Genomic DNA, 19,998 nt, shown 5'->3' with positions numbered 1-19,998 from the left:
CTGGACCAAGGAAATAAGGAATGTCATTCGAAAAATGTTCAGGGTGAGGTCAAATAAAGTGATCAATATAAATGTGTCAGCAGTGAAAGTTTAATCTACTCTACTGTATTTTGTACAGTAAAATCCTGTAATTCATGCCAACCTCCCCTTCAGTTACGAGTTTCAGTTTCTTTGTTGCTGGCATTCAAAATATTTGCATGACATTGCAAGTACAAACAAAAACCATGTGCCATTAATTTGAAAAATATACCGAGAAGAAACTGAAACATCAAAGGAATTACACTTTATTCCCCCTTTTTCACTTTCCTATGTCAGATGAAGTTTCAAATTTTTTTAAAACAAAACATTGAGGTTTCTCAAATAAGTAATTTTGGGTCTCTGTCCGTCAACTCTCAGACAATCCCATCAAAACAGTTTTAGGATGAAGAGAGTCTGTCGTAGTTTGAGAAAAGGTTCATCTCGACTGTGGTATGCTGTACCAGTGCGAACTGCTGCCTTAGATTTCCATCAATGACATCAAGCATTGTACCAATACTGGCTGAAGTTTAACCTCCTTCTCCTTACAGTGCATACACTGACTTCAGTTGAAGCCCTATCCAATACAATTACAACACATGATATCCCTAATTACAAAACGTGGCCTAAACACCAGAGCACATGTTAACTAAAACCAAACGGTACAGAGAAATGATTGCATTTTACTTTTTCCATTAAAATAAAACAATACCTAAAATTCCACTCTTTTACAAATGGGATATAAACCAACACATCCCTGGGCATCAGCAACTTTTCCCTATAAAAAGCTGCAACTGATAACACAATGAATATATTGTTACAGCACAGTTTAAAATTCAGTAGGAGCTGAGAATGAAATTAGTCAGATTTGCACAGCATATTAAAAGAATTCATTCTTTTAAAATAGCTGGTCATTTGAAACATGCAGTATACAGAAAAAACACGAATGTTAATAAAAAAAAAAAACAACATGAATTTTCATGAGGAAAACGTTTTCTAATGCTGAATGTGAATTATTATGTGGTCATATGTTAGAAAACCTTGACAAAATTAAGTAGAGCAGAAATTCACTCGCATTAAATCAGTGTCTTTACATTTGTACAAATTCTATTTGGGTGGCACAGTGAGTAGCGCTGCTGTCTCACAGGGCCTCGGTGGTGTGAGTGGACGTGGGTTCGATCCCTGCTCAGTCTGTGTGGAGCTTGCATGTGTCCCCCCCCCCCCCCCCCCCCCCCCGTCTGTGTGGGTTCCCTCCCACAGTCCAAAGACATGCTGTTCAGGTTCCCCATAGTGTGTGAGTAACACAGGGAGCGTGTGTTTCACTGATGTATGGATGAGTGACCCAGTGTAAGTATTGTATCTAGCAGTGTAAGTCACCTTGGTGAATAAGGTGTGCGGAGTTAGAGTTTTAAGTACTTGTTCAAAGCCCATCCTGTAAACTTAAAAATGCCAGTTTATTTTAATGTATAATATAACAATGAAGTCTGAAACCATTGCTCAACTTCCAAGCATGCAGGGCCTTTCTGAGAGCAAAACTGTCCGCTGTCGATAAATAGGATGATGGTCCTGTGTTTCTGTCTGAAGCCCCTCCTCTAGGGACTACCACAGGTAATAAAAAGGGAAATCTTAGGGACTCAATGCACAGCACACAACAGATACGTAATGAGGACCAGTGATAAACAAGGATGTGTCCTAATTACTTCTTGCACCACTGTTAACACAATTAGGCTGCAACTTTTAAATGACCAACAGAAGGAGAAACAACACTCATGGGCAATCCTTGAGGGCAGAAAACTACTTCCATCAAAACACTTGAGCCTAATTTTTCAAAACCCTTATACATTAATCAGGGAACACTTGTTAAAGAGAGTACCAGGGTATTAACTATGAATTGAGGTTGTAGAAAGTACCTAGCTGTAAAAATGGATAAATACTGTATTATGTATTATACAAACCTAATACTGTAAGTTACAATGAAAAAGGTGTCACAATCACTGGGTGTTAATAAGACAGATGAAAAATTCAAGGGGTGCCACCCTGGGTTCACCTAGCTCCATCAGTGCAGGGGAGCTCAGTATACTCAAAGCGCAATTCCCAGCCCTGTAAAGGGTTGAAAAGCTCATTTCATTTCACAGATTGTTGATCAGCCTTCTATTGAATCACCTCCAATTTGTGTTGCATAGTGACTCCTGTTCTTCTGTAATTACGTTTCTTCAAGTCCAGTTCACAGTGCGCTCCCATGAATCATCTCACAAGCCCTAGACTCTCCTTGTCACCAGATCTGTGTTCCCTTGTCTGGCAAGCTGTCTAGTCTCATCCTTGTGTAAATAGTGCATATATTGTCACTCCAGTGAAAGAGAAGGCCATAAAACTGAATAGAATTTATTTTCCCTTGTTGGTGTCGCTCTTGCTTTTCTCAGTTGTTGCTGTAGTGCGCAGTAGTGCTGAGACCTGGAAGGGACATCTACAAACATACACCAAAAGTCACTCTTGGAGTGGCTTAAAAAGCAACATGGGTGATGTAATGTAATGTGATGGAGTAGCCCCCGTCAGAGGCCAGACCGCAGTCCAGTTGAGAATCAACAGCACAAAAAAGTATTGATTGGGTCAATCTTTCTGCGTTCAGTTCCATTTTTAATTTTGTAAACTATCTGTGTATGTTTCACTTTGACATTACACGCGCACACACACACTGTCTGAAACCAATTGTCCCAAGTGGGGTCGCGGTGAGCCGGAGCCTAACCCAGCAATACAGGGTGCAAGGCAGAAGGGTGACAGGACACACCCAGAATGGGACGCCCGTCCATCGCAAAGCACCCCCTGCAGGGCTGGAAGCAAAGACACACCAGAGCGGGACCCCGCTAAGCCCGCTGCGCCACCGTGCCCCCCAACGTTAGAGATGACTTTGTTAAATACGTCATTGTTCCATGCTGGTCTCGGCAAGCTTTTTTTGCTTTCAGCAGTTATTTACATTGAGGTCAGTTTTTTAGAGTATTCTTAGAATTTTTACCTCCAACAATGATTACTAACCTCTGTTTTTAAAGAGGTTCTTGTCTTTTCTTGCCTCCATAGCATTTATTCATTTAGCCAACACTTTTCACCAAAGCAACAATTATTTATCCATTTATGTGGCTAGGCTTTTTTAAGTGGAGAAATTTAGGGTAGGGTGCCTTGCTCAAGGCTACTACAGCAGTAGGTGACATTCAATCCAGCAACCATGGATCCAAAGGCAGCAACTCTAACCACGACACTACCGGCTGCCTCAATTAAACAAGCAACTGAACATTTTTTTTCTGTTAGTTTCTTTTGTGCTGGTCATCAAAACGCAGTTATCTTTGTGACACTGCCAAATTACATCGGTGTGCCTTCGGTGTCAGGGGACCTCACTAGGTGGCTCAAGGCCCCTGTTTGTGTATGTTCTACATCTGATTACGCACGTCATTGTGCACACACCTCTTCCCAATTCCTTTATCATCAATTAACGTTAACTATGTACTTTATTTTCACTACTGCTTTCTAACAATTAAACTCTCATCAGTTCACACTGACCAGCTCTTCTTTCTGCTTTTCATTCCTTGGAAATTCTTCAACAACACTTTGACATGTTTGTGTATATGCCTTGTTGATGCTGCATGGAGCTTCTGTGAAGAAAATTCTACTTTTTCATAAATCGGTAAATTGTGCAAAATGTTTGTTCCATAGGGGGTGCGGTGGCGCAGTGGGTTGGACCACAGTCCTGCTCTCCAGTGGGTCTGGGGTTCGAGTCCCGCTTGGGGTGCCTTGCGGCGGACTGGCGTCCCGTCCTGGGTGTGTCCCCTTCCCCCTCCGGCCTTACGCCCTGTGTTGCCGGGTAGGCTCCGTGACCCCGTCTGGGACGAGCGGTTCTGAAAATGTGTGTGTGTGTGTGTGTGTGTGTGTGTTTGTTCCATTGCATTTGTATTTTTATATGAGCAAATATCTCACACTCCGGTACACCTAGGTCCCTTCGATTATTCGACTCCCTCTTCTCTCGTCTAAGGCTTGCGCCATCACGCCTCTTCATCTGATGTAGAAACCTGTAGCGCAAGTTGTGACTGACCTGCCAAAGACTTTCTGCATGTCATTGTGACTTGCAGGATATGCAGACATACAGAATGTACGATAACGCATTACCTTTACCAAATATGGAACATCATGCACGCATACAGGAAAATCTACACCTGCTTACCATGCTGGTGACTATGCCATCGTAAGACATACACCTAACAACCACAATCCAGAAATCCTAATTTACTAGTTCTTCAGATAGGAGGACTGTACATTTGTCACAGCCCCCAGACACTGGCTTCCTGCAGCCTACTGGTTACAACCAAAAATGGTCAAAGGACCAGCACCCAATACCTGCAGAACCTGGTCAATCCCTACACCTTACCATAACTTCTCTGCTTCTCCACCTCTGGCCCCTTGCTTGTCCAATTCATGAGGGACCTCAGATTTGTTAAATAAACTCCATTGTTTGCTTTGATAACCATATCATATTGTTACGGTGCATCATAATCTATCCGGAAGACACTGCTTTCATATGTCACAGATGAAACATAAGACTGAACAAAGCACCAATAGCTGACAAACACAAACTGGAAATATTTAAAGCACAGCAAATTTGTCCATGTATGAAACAGTCAATAGTAATGCACTTTTGAAGGATAATTAGGTGTTGAACTTCCACAATTTGTTCGTATTTCTCTACATTAACGGTGCCCTCATAGATACATAATTTACCCATACCATAAGTACCGACACATCCCCATATCATGACATGCACTGGCTTTTGGACCGCTGATACCAGCTTGGATGGCCCTTTTCCTCTTTGGCCCAGAGGACAATGACAGCTGTTTTTTTCCAAACCTATTTGAATTTTTGACTTGTCAGACCACAAACATGAGTGTACTGTGGTACTGTCTGTCTAAGCTGACACCAAGCCCAGAGAAGTCAGCGGTGCTTCTAGACAGTGTGGATTTATGGCTTCTGCTTTGCAAAAAACTGCCAGAAACACAAGTACATATTCTTAGTTCTCACTCATGATGTCATCCAGGACATAGAGCTCCCAGGTCCAAGCCAGTCCTTGAGAGCTGAACTCTTGTTTACTCTTGTCTTTAACCAGAGAGCCAGCAGTCTGCCAAGGGAATACAGAACAGCAGATTTAAGCAGCAGGAGGTCAGACTTGTTGGAGTATCGGGAACCTGAAAGGGAAGAAGGCTTTGGTTTTGGACTGTAAGACCTACAGCTTTCAACAGTGGAACCTGGAACGTAAAACACTTTTGCTGTTTTGGTATTTCTTTCTGTACAAAAAATAAAATGCATAATTCTCTTCCTGTGAATTTTTTCTTTTGAAGAAAATTTATAGAGATTTCAAGATCATATATAAAATGAATCCTGGGCTCTCTTTTACAAATCATTAATATTATCAATAAATAATCACTTCAAAACATAATTATATCTTATATAAAGTATATTTTTCACTTCTTATAGTGTCTAAAATGTATGTATCATGTATATCAATGTTTGGGTACATGACACCCAAAAGCAGTGCAGAAAGTTCAGTTGTAAACCTGTACTTAAAACTTGACCGTGTACAGCTTTTTGTGCTTTATCATGTACATTTTGAAATAATGCTTTTTTTTTTGCCCTCGATGCCTTCTGGGAGTTCAAGACCTCCTTCACGACAGCCCTGGTGCTCCAGCACACTAACCCAACTCTAACCTTCGTAGTTGAAGTAGACCCCTTCGTTAATGGGATTAAAGTGGTCCTTTTCTAGCGACAGGGAACCCCACTGAAGCTTCACTCCTGTGCTTATTTTTCGCAAAAGCTGTCACATGCCAAATGCAATTATGATATCGGGAACTCTAGTGTTCTCGTCAAGGTGTAACAACCGCAGACTAAACACCAAGCTTTAAACTCCATTCAAGATAAAGAGACGAGTCATCGTTGTATTTTTTGAGACTTTACTGATGACTCCTTCACCAAGACATGGAGTGAAAACTATAACCAAAATACAAAAAAAGTCAGAAAATCAATTTACAAAAATAATCTATATTATTATTTTAGATAACAAAACATTATATACATGTGGCAAACATTAACATAACAATACAGCTTACTTGTACATGTTCGTTTGTAAAAACATTCTTAGAATGTAAATTATTCTATATTTTTATAAAATAATTCTTAATATCCTATCTTTAAACTCTAAATAATAAATTCCAGTCACTTACGACATTGATTTCTCAGTCCTTAGCTGTGGATGCAATCAGATCCATGTGCTGCTGTCCATGTGGCTTCCTTGCCTTTCCTGGTCTGACAACCGGAAGTGATGCACTCAATTTTGAATGAACTTTATCGACAAAGGAAAACGTTCCAAATCCAAAAAATGAACTAATAATGTCTTCTAGGCATGACACTCCCCGTCTGACCTCAGTGAGGTCACTACCCATATGTATACCACAGGTCAACCTAAACATCTTCAGGGAGAAGTAAAACAGCTGCTGTAATTGGTCTGCGAAATGTCTTCACAGTACTCTGCTCAACTGTTTTAACCTCGTCTTGTCTAACATGACCATTGGTTCCAGGAAATGTGGAGCTTATTCTTGCCATAGGCCAACAATTGCGTTTGACCTGCTTGTTTTTGAGCAGGACCACATCTCCAACTTGCAAGTCTTTGCGATGGGTGGTCCATTTTTGTCTGCGCTGTAAATAAGGCAGGTATTCTCTGCGCCATCGTGTCCAGAATTGGTTTGCCAGTGCTTGTACTTGTTTCCACTGTTTAGTGTACATACCCTTCTCCGAGAAGTCACCAAGTGGTGGTGGAGCACCTGACTTTTGGGTTAGAAGCATGGATGGAGAAAGAACCTGAGGGTTGTCCGGGTCTGTAGAAACCGGTACTAATGGTCGCGCATTCATAATCGCAGCAACTTCCGCCATTAATGTAGAGAGAACTTCGTGGGTGAGGCGGGCATTTAGCAACATAGAGTCCAAGATCCTTCTAGCAGCGCCTATCATTCTCTCCCAACTGCCACCCATATGCGAAGCATGAGGAGGATTAAACTCCCAAACACATCCTTTCTTGCTGAGGTATCTTTGTATTCCCGAGTCCAGTTGCTTTTTATCCATTCCAAGTTCTTTGCTTGCGCCGATGAAGTTCGTACCACAGTCGGACCTCAACTGCTTAGCTGGTCCTCTGATGGCGAAAAAGCGCCTAAGTGCATTTATGCAACTTGATGCGTCCATAGACTCTGTCAGCTCTATGTGTACTGCTCTAGAACTTAAACAGCTGAACATGACTGCCCATCTTTTACTTTTTGCGTGTCCTCCACAGGTCCTCCTAGCAGTAACCATCCATGGACCGAAAACATCTAGTCCAACATAGGTGAATGGAGGACATGGTTGGAGACGCTCTGTAAGTAAGTCTGCCATGTGTTGTTCCTCAACTTTACCTCTAAGCTTCCTGCACGTCACACAGTTATGAATGACTGTGTTGATGAGCATTTTGCCACCCAAGATCCAGTATCCTGCTGCTCGTATGGCTCCCTCCGTGAAGTGGCGTCCCTGGTGTTTCACTTGCTCATGGTGATGGCGTGTCAGCAGTAAGGCTACATGGCTGTTCCTAGGCAAAATCACAGGATGCCTTTCATTAGTTTCTAAGTTCGAATGTTGTAGCCGGCCTCCAATGCGCATCAAGCCATCTGTGATGATTGGGCTAAGCCTTTGGAGACAGCTGTCCTTTGGAATGGGCTTTTTAGCATGCAGAGCCACAAGTTCCTTTTGGAAGGCAGATCTTTGTGCAGCTTGGAGGATAACATTCATAGCTTGGTCAAGTTCCTCGGGTGAACGTGGTTGTTTACACCAGTGCCATCCTTTGCACTCCCTAACTTTGCCAGATTGTTTGCAGGATTTAGCTTTGTGAGTCAGGCATGCAACAGCTCTAAGGAGTGAATGAAGACTAGAGAAGCGCTGGAAGCATTCTGGATTGAGTATGTTCTCCATCAGGTGTGTACTGTAAGTTTTTATTTCTGGCCTGATTTCAATGTCCTTTTCCGGTTGTATTAAGTCAAATCTTTCACATGTGTGCTTGCTTTCTCCAGGGGTATTTCGTAGGAATGATGGTCCAAAGAACCAGGTTGTTTGCGCTAGACAAGAGGCGAGCAGGAATCTTGAAATGTGATCCGCTGGATTTTCTTCAGAGGGAACATAGTGCCATTGTTCTGGTTTGGAAGAGTGGCGTATAAGCTGAATCCTGTTGTGCACATAGACGTAGAACCTTTTAGTGGTATTATGGATGTATCCGAGTACTACCTTGCTGTCACTGTAGAAATTAACCTTATCAAACTTTACATCTAGCTCCTCTTGGATGAGGTCCTCCAACTCAACAGCTAAAACAGCCGCACAGAGTTCTAGATGTGGGATGGTGGGTTCGGATTTGGGTGTTAACCGTCCTTTAGCCATGACAAATCCGATCTCAGTGTGACCATCTTTTTGAACGGTCTTGAGATATGCAACGGCTCCAATCGCCTTTGTCGAGGCGTCTGAGAACACACTAAGCTCAATGTGCTCACTGTTGCAAAGTGACATGTCCGTATAGGTTCGTGGTATGTGCATCTGCTTGAGATCGTGAAGCGATTCGCGCCATGAGTCCCACTTATCACGTTTTTCTTCTGGGAGCGGAGTGTCCCAATTGGAGAGGTCAGCAGTAAGCTCTCTAAGAAGGGCTCTCCCACAGACAGTGACAGGGGCCAGCAGACCTAGAGGGTCAAAAATGCTGTGTACAGTGGATAACACACCACGACGAGTGAAGGGCTTCGGATCTGTTGATACAGAAAAGGTAAAGGTGTCTGTCGATATCTCCCACAGGAGATATCCAACTGCGCTGGATGGATTGTGTCTTTCCGCTGAGGTCTAAGTCCTTGACAGTTGTTGCACAGTCTTCTGGGGATAAGGCCTTTAAGACGTTTTGACTGTTTGTGGTGAACTTGTGAAGGCGAAGGTTTGATTCCGCTAGAGAGGCCTGTGTCCTTTTAAGCAGGTCAATTGCTTCGTGATCAGTTGGTACAGATATGAGACCATCATCGACATAGAAATGTCTTTCCACAAACAGTATCATTGCCATAATGTGGTGCACCTTCTCTAATGGCTCTTCTCAGCCCGTAGATGGCGACGGCAGGCGAAGGACTATTGCCGAAAACATGAACTTTCATTCGATAGTCAGTGATGTTTTTGTTGATATCATTTTCTTCGTACCACAGGAATCTAAGAAAGTTTTGATGGTTCTCGCTTACCTCAAAACAGTAGAACATTTGCTCAATGTCTGCTAACACAGCTACTTTCTCCTTGCGAAAGCGGAGCAGAACACCGATCAACGTGTTGTTTAAATCTAGGCCAGTCAGTAATACATCATTTAGGGAGATTCCTTGGTATTGTGAGCTTGAATCAAACACCACCCTAATCTGGTCGGGCTTCCGAGGATGATATACTCCAAATGTAGGAAGGAACCAGCATTCCTCATTGTCCCTTAGTGGTGGTGCTACTTCAGCGTGTCCATTTTGAAAGATTTTGTCCATGAATGCAAAGTACTGTTTCTGCATTACTGGGTTCCGTTTGAGCATTTTCTGCAGTGACATGAATCTCTTAACAGCCTGCTCTTTATTGTTAGGAAGGTGCGGTCGTGGCTCCTTAAACAGAAGTGGTGCTACCCAGGTATTCTTACTGTTTCGGTAGACTTCAGTATCCATCTTTTCCATAAACATTGCATCTTCGATTGATGGAGCAGGTCTGTTGTCTTGATCAGTTCTGTTGAACACTGTTTTTCCTAGTGTTTCCTCTGTTATCTTAGGGGCTTGGTTGAGGTTGGGTAATGATTCCTTTATCTGCATGTAACTTGTGCATGGCCAGAAGATTGAGTGACGGCCACTTTCCAGCACGGTGGTCTTGAAGTTGCTGATGATTGGCTTATGAATGTTTCCTAGGCACACTTCTCCTATTACTACCCAGCCAAGGTCCAAACGGTGCATTGTGTGGCCCGTTTACCTGCTGTCTTACTTTGTGTAGTCTTAATACATCTCTACCCAGAAGAAGTAAGATCTCTGCATTCGAGTCAAATTCTGGGAGATGTTTAATAATATGTTGTAGATGGGACTGATGAATCACAGCATTTGGAGTTGGAATCTCTGTGCGATTATTTGGGATGTCACTACACTCAATAAGTGGTGGAAGAGGAATTGCCACTTTGCCATCTATGGATTCGATTATGAATCCTTCAGCGCGTCTTCCAGCTGTTACAGCTAAACCTGCACAGGTTCTCAGTTGATATGAAGAAGGCTGACTTTTTATACTGAACAGGCTAAAGAACTCTGGTCTGGCTAATGAGCGGTTGCTCTGGTCATCTATTATCACATATGCTTTTATCACTTTGTGGACAGCATCATGTGGGTATATTTTTGCAAGGCATATTTTTGCACATGAGCGGCTGAATTGTCCCTTGCCACATACCTCTGTGCAGCTTGAACTTATGACAGCTGTGTCTGCATTAGTGGTTTCAGCCTCCCCGCCGTCCACCTTTGGTGTTCGAGGGGCCTTTGATGATTGACTCGATGTGCCTGGATGCATGGCTGTGACGTGGTAGGTGGTGTCACACTCCAGACACTTTACAGATGCCTTACAGTCCTTGGCCAGATGCGAAGTCGAAGCACAGCATTTAAAACATATGCCATTTTTTTTGAGAAAGGCTTTTCGTTCCTCTATAAGTTTGTTCCGGAATGCTCTACAACTTTGTAGTGAGTGCGGTTTGTTGTGCAAAGGGCAGGTTTTTGTGGGATCAACATTTGTTGCTTTGTTAAATTGTGGTGAAGAAATATCTGTTTTCTGTACTGAGAAAATTCTGTCGTTTTTTCTTGAAGTTGGCCTGTCTTGTTTTGAGGAGACAGTGCCGCTCCCTTGGTTCAGGAAGCTGGGATCATTTCGCTTTTTTGCTTCATAACACACAAATGCACAGAAATACTGAAAAGGAGGAAAATGTCCATTATTGTCCTCTTTGTATTGTGATCCAGCAGAAAGCCATTTTTCTTGGAGGCCAAAGGGTAGCTTGCTTACAATTGGTGAAATGCCATGTGAGGTATCCAAATAAGATAAGCCGGTAAGATAGCCGTCTTCTTGGGCACCAAGTATTTCTGTCAACAAGTCTCCAAGCTCACAGAGCTTGACGTGATCTCTTGCGCTGAGCTTTGGAAAATTCTCAAGACGCTCAAAAAGTGACTTCTCTATTATCTCTGGAGCAGCATAACACTCCCCCAGCCGTTCCCATGCTTTGTTTAGTGCCTCGGATGGATTGCCGACATAAACTGCCCGTTGACATATGCGTTTGACATATTCATGGGATTCTTTCCCAAGCCACTTGATCATGAGGTCGAGTTGCTGAACTGCACTTAGTTGAATGTCACTGGTTATACTAGTAAATGATGCGTACCATGCACAAAAGTTCTCAGGTTTGTCATCAAACTGGTACAGGCCCGAGTTTGTGAGATCTCGTCTGGTTAAGTACTGTGCTAAAGGGTCTGTTGCAGGTGTTGGTAAGACTGCAGGATCCTTACTTGGGGAAAAAAAGCTGAGCATGCACGTTAAACTGTCTTGGAGAGTATGGTTGGAAGTTTTGATTTATGTTTCCTTCTTGTTTAATATCTGTCCCTTTAATCTTCTTCTTCACTTTCGTTATTAATGGTAAGTACACGTCGTCCCTTTCTTCAAAGTCTCTTGTAATGCTGCCTCGTGAAGGCTTTGCAGCGTCATTCGCCAATGTCTGATGGGTTAAAAAGCTTTTCTCCTGGTCTTTGTACGATTGACTTTCAACAGGTAAATGTAGCAGAGAAGCGCTTTCTTTAAGAGCGTTTTGTGAACGAACATATCCACTTGTAAGTTCCCTTTTATCTTGAAGCTCTGTTGCCACTACTTCATCTACAATTTGTAAATCCTCAGCCATTTCCAAAACCTGCGCCTCATGGGCTGTTGCTTCAGCTTCACATTGTAGACGAAAGGCTTCGAGTTCTGCTTGTAGTTTCGTTCTTTCAAACTGTATTTCTGCATCTCTTCTAGTTGCCTCTAAATCCTTGTTAGCCGCTGCCAGCTTTAGCTCTAGTTGTTTAGTTGCATATTCCGCTCCTATCTTAGCTGCTTCGGCCTTTGCTCGTGCACATCCTGCAGTACTGGCAAAAGATGTTGAAGATTTTGCACTTGAGGCTACCCTAGAATGTTGTTCTCAAAGTGCTGAATTATGCACTGACACATCTGTTGGCAAATTGATGACCCTCGACCTATCCTTCCTCTTCAAGGACCAGGCTGTTTTTGTAGTCTCCTTATTTACCGTAACATGATTGCCTCATCCACTTAACATCACCTTGTTAATTAATCGTGTCACATCATTATTAGCCCTGAACAAAGTACTAAATGAAATATCTTCTCTTTATACTGTTTTTCACTGAATACAAGTCAAAGTAAATTTTATATATACATATATATACACGTATATGTGTGTGTGTATATATATATAAATTATACAAAACTGATTTTTTTATTAGAGAAATTGTTTTTGCATTTTCCGTGGGTTCCCAATTTTTTTGGAATGGGAGTTATATTCTTAGTTAAATGTATGTCACATGAAGAAATACAGCTTAAAAAGTCACCAGAAACACAAGTACATGTTCTTCTTTCTCACTCAAGATGTCACCCAGCACATAGAACTGCCAGGTCCAAGCCAGTCCTTGAGAGTTGAACTCTTGTTTACTCTTGTCTTTAATCAGAGAGCCAGCACACTACCAAGGGAATACAGAACTGTAGATTTAAGCAGCAGGAGGTCGGACTTGTTGATGTACTGGATACCTGAATGTTTGGAGCGCTTTGGACACACAGCTTTCAACAGTGGAATCTGGAATGTAGAAGACTTCTGCTACTTTCTATTTCTCTCTGTATGAAGTAGAAAATGCGTAATGTTCTTTATATGATTTTTTACAATGAAATACATAGAGATTGCAAGATAATATATTAAATTAAAAATCCTTGGTTGTTTTTTCCAAATCATTAATATTATATAGTAATAATTATTTTAAAATGTATAATTATATACATATTTTTCATTTTTTATAGTGTTTAATATGTATGTATCACGTATATCAATGTTAGGGCACATGACACTCAAAAGCAGTGTAGAAAATTCTGTTGAATGCATGGAGCAGGTGGTATGGTAACACAACAAGTAGTGCTGCTGACTCACGTTGCCTGTGTGGTGCAAGAGAACATGAGTTTAATCTCTGCTCAGTCTGCGGGGAGCTTGCATGTTCTCCCCTGTCTGCGTGGGATTCCTCTCACAGACCAAAGACATGCTCCTCATGTTCCACCATAGTTTGTGTGAGTGATGCAGAGAGACTGTGCACCACTGATGTATGGATGAGTGACCTGTTGTAAGTATTGTATCTAGCAGTGTAAGTCACCTTGGTGAATAAGGTGTACGACGTGATAACACTACATACAGTTCATTGGAAGTTGTTTTGGAGAGAAGCATCTGCTAAATAAATGTAAATGTAGCAAAAACTTGAATGTGCACAGCTGTTTGTGCTTTATGATTTACATTTGAAATAATACTTTTATTCAATACATGAAATAAAGTAACTGCTAGAAACAAATTTGAAAATTTACTTTTCTCACCTTATCTAGGTGTTTTTCAAAGTGCCACGCTGTGCAGCAAGATGCAGGAATATGCAGCAAGAAATATCTCTCACACAGACTTCATACTAAGTGGCTTCTCTGGATCCAGAGAGTGGAAACAACTTCTCTTCATCCCATTTTTCTTCTTGTTTGTAATGTCAGTCACTGCAAACTCCATGATTATATTTATAATCTTATCTCACAGGGCTCTGCATTCTCCAATGTACATGCTAATTTGTGTGAAGGCTATTTTTGATCTGGTTATACCAATATTCTTTGTTCCAAATATGCTGCTTAATCTCCTGTTTAACTGGAACCATATATCTCTGATTGGTTGCCTGGTTCAGATGTTCTGCATTCACTTTTTTGGGTCAGTGCAGACTACTATCTTGCTGTGGATGGCCCTGGATCGTTTCTACGCCATCTGCACTCCACTCCATTACAATGAACACATGAGATTCTCTGCATTCCTGAAATTTGTAATTATACCTTTGCTCAGAAATGCAGTTTTCATTTCAGCAATTGTTGGCCTAGCTCGATCTTTGTCATACTGCCAGTCCAATGAGATTAAGCAGTACTTCTGTGAACACATGGCACTGGTCACCCTGGCATGTGGTCCCATATATGTTAACAATGTTGTAGGACTGTGTACTATGTTCTTCATCCCAGCAGCTGATGTCCTTTTAATTGCTGTTTCCTATGTTAGAATATTTGTCTCTCTGTTTAAGTCAGGCAAATCTAGCCAAAAAGCATTCAGTACATGCATCACTCATATTGTTGTCATGTTCATGAATGTAATTTTGGCCCTAACATCATTTCTTTCCTACAGAATAAAAAATGAGATGTCATCAAACAGTCATATGGTGATCAGTGCAATGTATTTGCTGATGCCTGCCTGTTTAAATCCAATAATTTATGGTATCAGGACAAAAGAAATAAGACAGCAAGTAATAAAAGCAATGAAGTGTGGAAAAAGGTTCACATAGCACTGAAGTAAGACAGTTTATTTAAAAAAATATTGATTTACAAACATGTGTCTTAACTGTGTTTTTTTTTTTTTAAATATCTTTTTAAGATGCATATGTTTGGTTGCTTATTAAATACTGTTAACTTGAAATTTTCACAAAGATAATCTTAAAATCATTTAAGTATATTTTTTTGCAGAAGTCAATGGGTCAAAACCATAAACCAAGCTGTGATACATTCTGAGAGAAATATTTTGCCATTTTTGTTATATATTTGGTGACTTAATGATGGTGATTTTTTTTCATTAAAAAAGATGCCATGCAGTGATGATCATGTCTGTCACCAGCATGTGTAGGGAGATGAGTTAACCATCCTTTTTCCTCCGTCTGCTGGTAGCTTCAGTTTCTAGCTTTCATACAAGGTTGTCGAGGGGAAGGCTGATGGAGTTGTTTAATAGTCTTATTAATATGTACTTGCAGCTGAATGCAACAGTTGCTGGTTTGAAGCTCACCTCCAGCTGCAGCACTCTTGAGCAAGGTACTTAGCCTAAATTGCTCTAGTAAAGTTACCCTGTTGTAAAAATGGGTAGATAGTTGTAGGCTGCTTTGGAGAAAAGTGTAGCCTAAATGAATAAATGTAAATGTAGTTATGCTGTATTTTAAGATGAGATACTGATTAACGCACATCTCAGTTCTGCTCAGGCAGGAAAATCCACATCCTGGATAGTTTCCTGGTAATGAAGAAAGCACTCTGTTATAAAATTTGTTATTGATGAAAATGTATAAACATATATGCATGCTGCATTATTGTCATGCCCCCATTGGCCAGCTCATCTGCGACACCTGCTGCCAATGAAGGGAACAAGAGATAAAAGGCTTCCCCAGAAGACCTTCAATGTGGAACCTCTGCAAAGAGCATCTGCTGTGCTTCCCCCTCAATTGTGCGCCATGGTTCCTTGTGTCTGGTTTCTCCGGACCTTTTGCCTGTTTCCTCCGACAACGATTCTTGCTTTTTCCCTTTGGATTTTGCAGTTTTACCCTTAAGAATACTTTTGTGCAGCAGTATGGAAATTATTATGGTTGTTGTTGACATTGGAACTGAGTTCAAAAAGGTTTGGAGAACTCTCTCCTGCGAGACACTGTTAACAACTGACACCCCACACCCCAGGGACTGTGCTTTGATTTCTTTGAACAAAAGTTTGGAAAACTAAACTGGACTGTCTGAGGTTTTCTTTAGTTTTTGTGACAGTAGCATTAGACCCTGTATGAAGCTGAAACAGATTACATCCCAGAATTTCATAATTAACCATTATTTATGCATTTCTTATAAATAAGTTGAATGAAAAAGAATTACATATGTATACATGTGTTAGGTGGCTACTTGTTTAATATGGTTTAAATCTCAACATAGGTGTGACAATGGGCAACTGGGAGAAGTCATGACCGCACATGTCTTATCCCCTAACCCCCCACCCACAAGCCCACATATTTAAAAAGTTACACCCTAAACCTCTGTGTCATATTTTTCTCTGTCAAACACATTGCAGGTCAAGAAACAAAGTGACATGGCTGAAGAACTTCATCAAACCAACTTCTCACGTACCAGGTTCATTTTTGAAGGATTTCCAGAACTCTAAAAGTACAGGCGGTTGCCTTTCTCGCTATTTTCTTTAATTATTTGACCTTTTATATATATTTTAAGAACATTATATATATTATTACTATATATATGTGTGTATTATAATATGATATAATATAACTATTCTGGAGGGGGGCGCGGTGGCGCAGTGGGTTGAACCGGGTCCTGCTGTCCAGTGGGTCTAGGGTTCGGGTCCTGCTTGAGGTGCCTTGTGACGGCCTGGCGTCCCGTCCTGGGTGTGTCCCCTCCCCCTCCAGCCTTACACCCTGTGTTGCTGGGTTAGGCTCTGGCTCCCCTCGACTCTGTATGGGACAAGTGGTTCAGACTGTGTGTGTGTGTGTGTGTGTGTGTGTGGATAACTATTCTGGCCTTGTTTGGCAATTTATTAATAGTGATTGTGATTAAAAAATCAGAATTTCCAGTCCCATCTATTTCCTTATGTACTTACATATGTATCATCTTTGGCCGTTGTGAACATAGTTGTCCCTACAGTGATTGTGCCAAATATGCTTTTAGGTTTTCTGTTTGACTGGAATGAAATCTCCTTTGGATAGGTCCTTAACTCAGATGTTTCTCACTCACTTCTTTTCCTCCATGTAGTCCATCGTCCTCCTGGTTATGGGGATTTTTAGCGTTGTTCTGCACACTGCAGAAGTTGAGGACCGCTGGAAAGCATTCCACACCTGGAGTACTCACTTGCATGTTATGATGTCTTTCTACCTGGTAGGGAGCGTTACATTTCTGTCACATAAAACCGGCATTGATATTGCAACGGACATTAACATCTTTTTAGGTGTACTGTACATAAATTTTCCTGCTACCGTAAACCCCATCATTTATGGAGTCCGGACCAAGGAAATAAGGAATGCCGTTCTAAAAATGTTCAAGGTGAGGTCAAATAAAGGGATAAATATAAATGTGTCAGCAGTGAAAGTTTAATCTACTGTACTTTATTTTGTACAGTAAAATATTGTAATTTATACCACCCACCCCTTCAGATGTTAGTTTCAATTTCTTTTGTTGCCTGCATTCAAAATATTTGCATTACATTACAAGTACAAACAAAAACCATATGCCATTAATCTGAAAAATATACTGAGAAGATACTGAAACATAAAAGGAATTATGCTTTAGTCCCCCTTTTTTCAGTTTCCTATGTCAAATAAAGTATAACTTTTTTAAAACAAACATTTAGGTTTCCCAAATAAGTAAATTTAGGTCTCTGTCTGTTGACTCTCATACAATCACATCAAAATAGTTTTAGGATAAAGAGAATCTGTAGTAGTTTGACAAAAGGTTCAGCTTGGCTGCGGTATGCTATACCAGTGTGAACTCATATCACAGTTCCATCACTGACATCAAGCATTGTACCAATACTGGCTGAAGTTTAACCTCCTTCGCTTTACAGTGCATACACGGACTTTATTTGAAGCCCTATCCAACACAATTACTGTCACACGGAATTGAGAATTGTTGTTGTCACTAACACCGTTGCAGCTTCTTAAGTTCGCAAATGATGAGACCGACTTCTGGGTTTTCTAATAACAACGTTACACTTAATTAAAAATACCAACATCCGTCGCTCCACTCGTATACTCTGAGGCAAAATTCTTCTTCTCTACTACTATCACATTTACGCTAAAACACACACACACACACACACACACACACACACACACACACACACACACACACACAGTTTCAGAACCGCTTGTCCCATACAGGGTCACAGGGAACCGGAGCCTACCCGGTAACACAGGGCGTAAGGCCAGAGGGAGAGGGGACACACCCAGGACGGGACGCCAGTCCGTCGCAAGGCACCCCAAGCGGGACTCGAACCCCAGACCCACAGAAGAGCAGGACCCGGTCCAACCCACTGCGCCACTGCGCCACCCTACGCTAAAACAAAGAACGTAATTAACGTATGAACATCTAGTGGCAGTTCTATAAATTGCATTCCAAATTGTACAATCCAAACTCAGTGCCAATCACTCATCAGCAATTAGAAGTTGGCAACCAAATACAAACAACACCTTTCCACACATCAAAAAGCACCAATTCAAAAAATAATAGATACAACAAGAAAACAGGAATGGCTGGACCCAAGTCCAGGGTCGTTTGTCAGGAACCAAGGAATCAGTTCTCATTGTCAGGGTAGGTTTCAAGAGGTACATAATGAGGACCAGTGATAAACAAGGATGTGTCCTAATCACTTATTGCTCTACTGTTAACACAATTAGGCTGCAATTTTTAAGTGACTCACAGAAGGAAAAACAACACTCATGGGTAATCCTTGGAAGCAGGAAACTAGTTCCATCAAAACACCTGAGCCTAATTTTCTAAAACCTTTATACTTTAATCAGGGAACACTTGCTAAAGAGAGCGCTGACTTGGGAAAAAGGAAACAACCCAGGAAATCAGGACAATATACACAGAAACACAGATCAGGTTATTCTTTTCATGCCACTGTAAGTGCCATCGGTTTGGAGTAACCTTATGGCATTTTCTTCAATGCATTTTTGATGTGGAACAAATGCCACCTGTGATTACAGTGCTAGGTAGCTGATGCCAATAAAACACACTAAAATAAAATAGGAATATAGGACTTGCTCCACATGCGTCGATCAATAAAGAGACAAAAAACTGCATGTTTGTAAGATGAACTGGAGATGCCTTTCTATTTTCAGCTATCTTATTGTCACGCCCCCCTCAGCGCAACGAGGGACACCTGCGGCGAATCAGGGAGTGACCACATAAAAGGACGCTCCAGAGCACACACAGACATGGAACCTTGTTCAGCATTCTCTTGCTTATGGAACTTACCTTTGCTCTTCTGAGTCCTTGTCCTTGTCCTTCCCTCTCCCCGTTCTTGTTTCCCCGACCCTGCTCTCCTGAATCGGCTTGACTCTCTGGTTATACGACTCACTGCTTGTCTTTAGATTACGTCTCTTGGATTCTCCCTTGGGTTTCGTCAGCACATTGGTGACCCTTTGCCTGTTTTTTGACTGTCTTCTGGCTTAACCCTTGAAAATCCTGCCTGTGCTCTGCGCCTGGGTCCGCCGCTCCAACCAGGGGAAAACCCCGTGACACTTATACTTGTTTCAATCTTAATACATCTGAAAGTTCGTGTGCATATTACAATAAGGCTTACAAAGTATATATGTAGCAACAAAATAATTTTACAGAACATAACCAGATCTTTGAATGAATTCATGTAGCTGATGCTTTTCTCCAAAGTCTGAGCCATCACATGGGCAGAGGTGGAGTTGCATTAATGGAAAGCTCTCCAAATCCTGGGTGTATCCCCTCCAGCCCTATGCCCTGTTTTGGCAGGTTTGGCTCTGGCTCGCTGCAACCCCCTTGGGGCAAGCGGCTTCAGCCAGTGTGTGTGCGTAAGTAAATCTGCCTGTGTGGTGTCTTCCATTTGAATGTAACTCTTAGATACATGGGGGCAGTTGATGATGTAGTGGAAAATGCTGCTGCTTTTTGCAGCACCAGGGACATGAGAGGAACCAGGGTACCATGGGAACAGGGGCGGTTGATGGCCAAGGAGACGTGAACGGGGAGAGACCTGTCAAGGAGTGTGATAGAGAGTTATGTGTGTACTCAGCCCATGGCAGGAACCATGCTCACTGGTCCTGGTCACGACTGCAGTAG

The 19,998-nt window shown here is 41.7% G+C and overlaps 1 protein-coding gene across 1 annotated transcript; it reads left to right on the top strand.

Annotated features, from left to right (window-relative positions):
- The first annotated feature begins 13,913 nt into the window (after positions 1–13,913).
- On the top strand, positions 13,914–19,998 carry LOC114911643 (olfactory receptor 52K1-like). The gene is made up of 3 exons (XM_029255580.1): positions 13,914–14,458; positions 16,974–17,229; positions 19,834–19,998. The coding sequence occupies exons 1-3, from the start codon at positions 13,914–13,916 to the stop codon at positions 19,996–19,998; spliced, it is 966 nt and encodes a 321-aa protein (XP_029111413.1).

This window comes from Scleropages formosus, chromosome 10 (genome assembly GCF_900964775.1).
Source record: "Scleropages formosus chromosome 10, fSclFor1.1, whole genome shotgun sequence".
In the NCBI taxonomy this organism is placed as follows: domain Eukaryota; kingdom Metazoa; phylum Chordata; class Actinopteri; order Osteoglossiformes; family Osteoglossidae; genus Scleropages; species Scleropages formosus.
Note: the sequence above shows the minus strand (reverse complement) of the source record. Positions and strands in the feature narration are given on the sequence as shown.

Bases quoted from the DNA above. Each gene is read 5' to 3' on its own strand.
- LOC114911643 (XM_029255580.1), top strand. From the start codon at position 13,914: ATGATTATATTTATAATCTTATCTCACAGGGCTCTGCATTCTCCAATG. The intron at 14,459-16,973 runs GTTTAAGTCAGG...GGGGATTTTTAG, and splicing joins GTTAGAATATTTGTCTCTCT to CGTTGTTCTGCACACTGCAG. The intron at 17,230-19,833 runs GTGAGGTCAAAT...TGCTTTTTGCAG, and splicing joins CCGTTCTAAAAATGTTCAAG to CACCAGGGACATGAGAGGAA.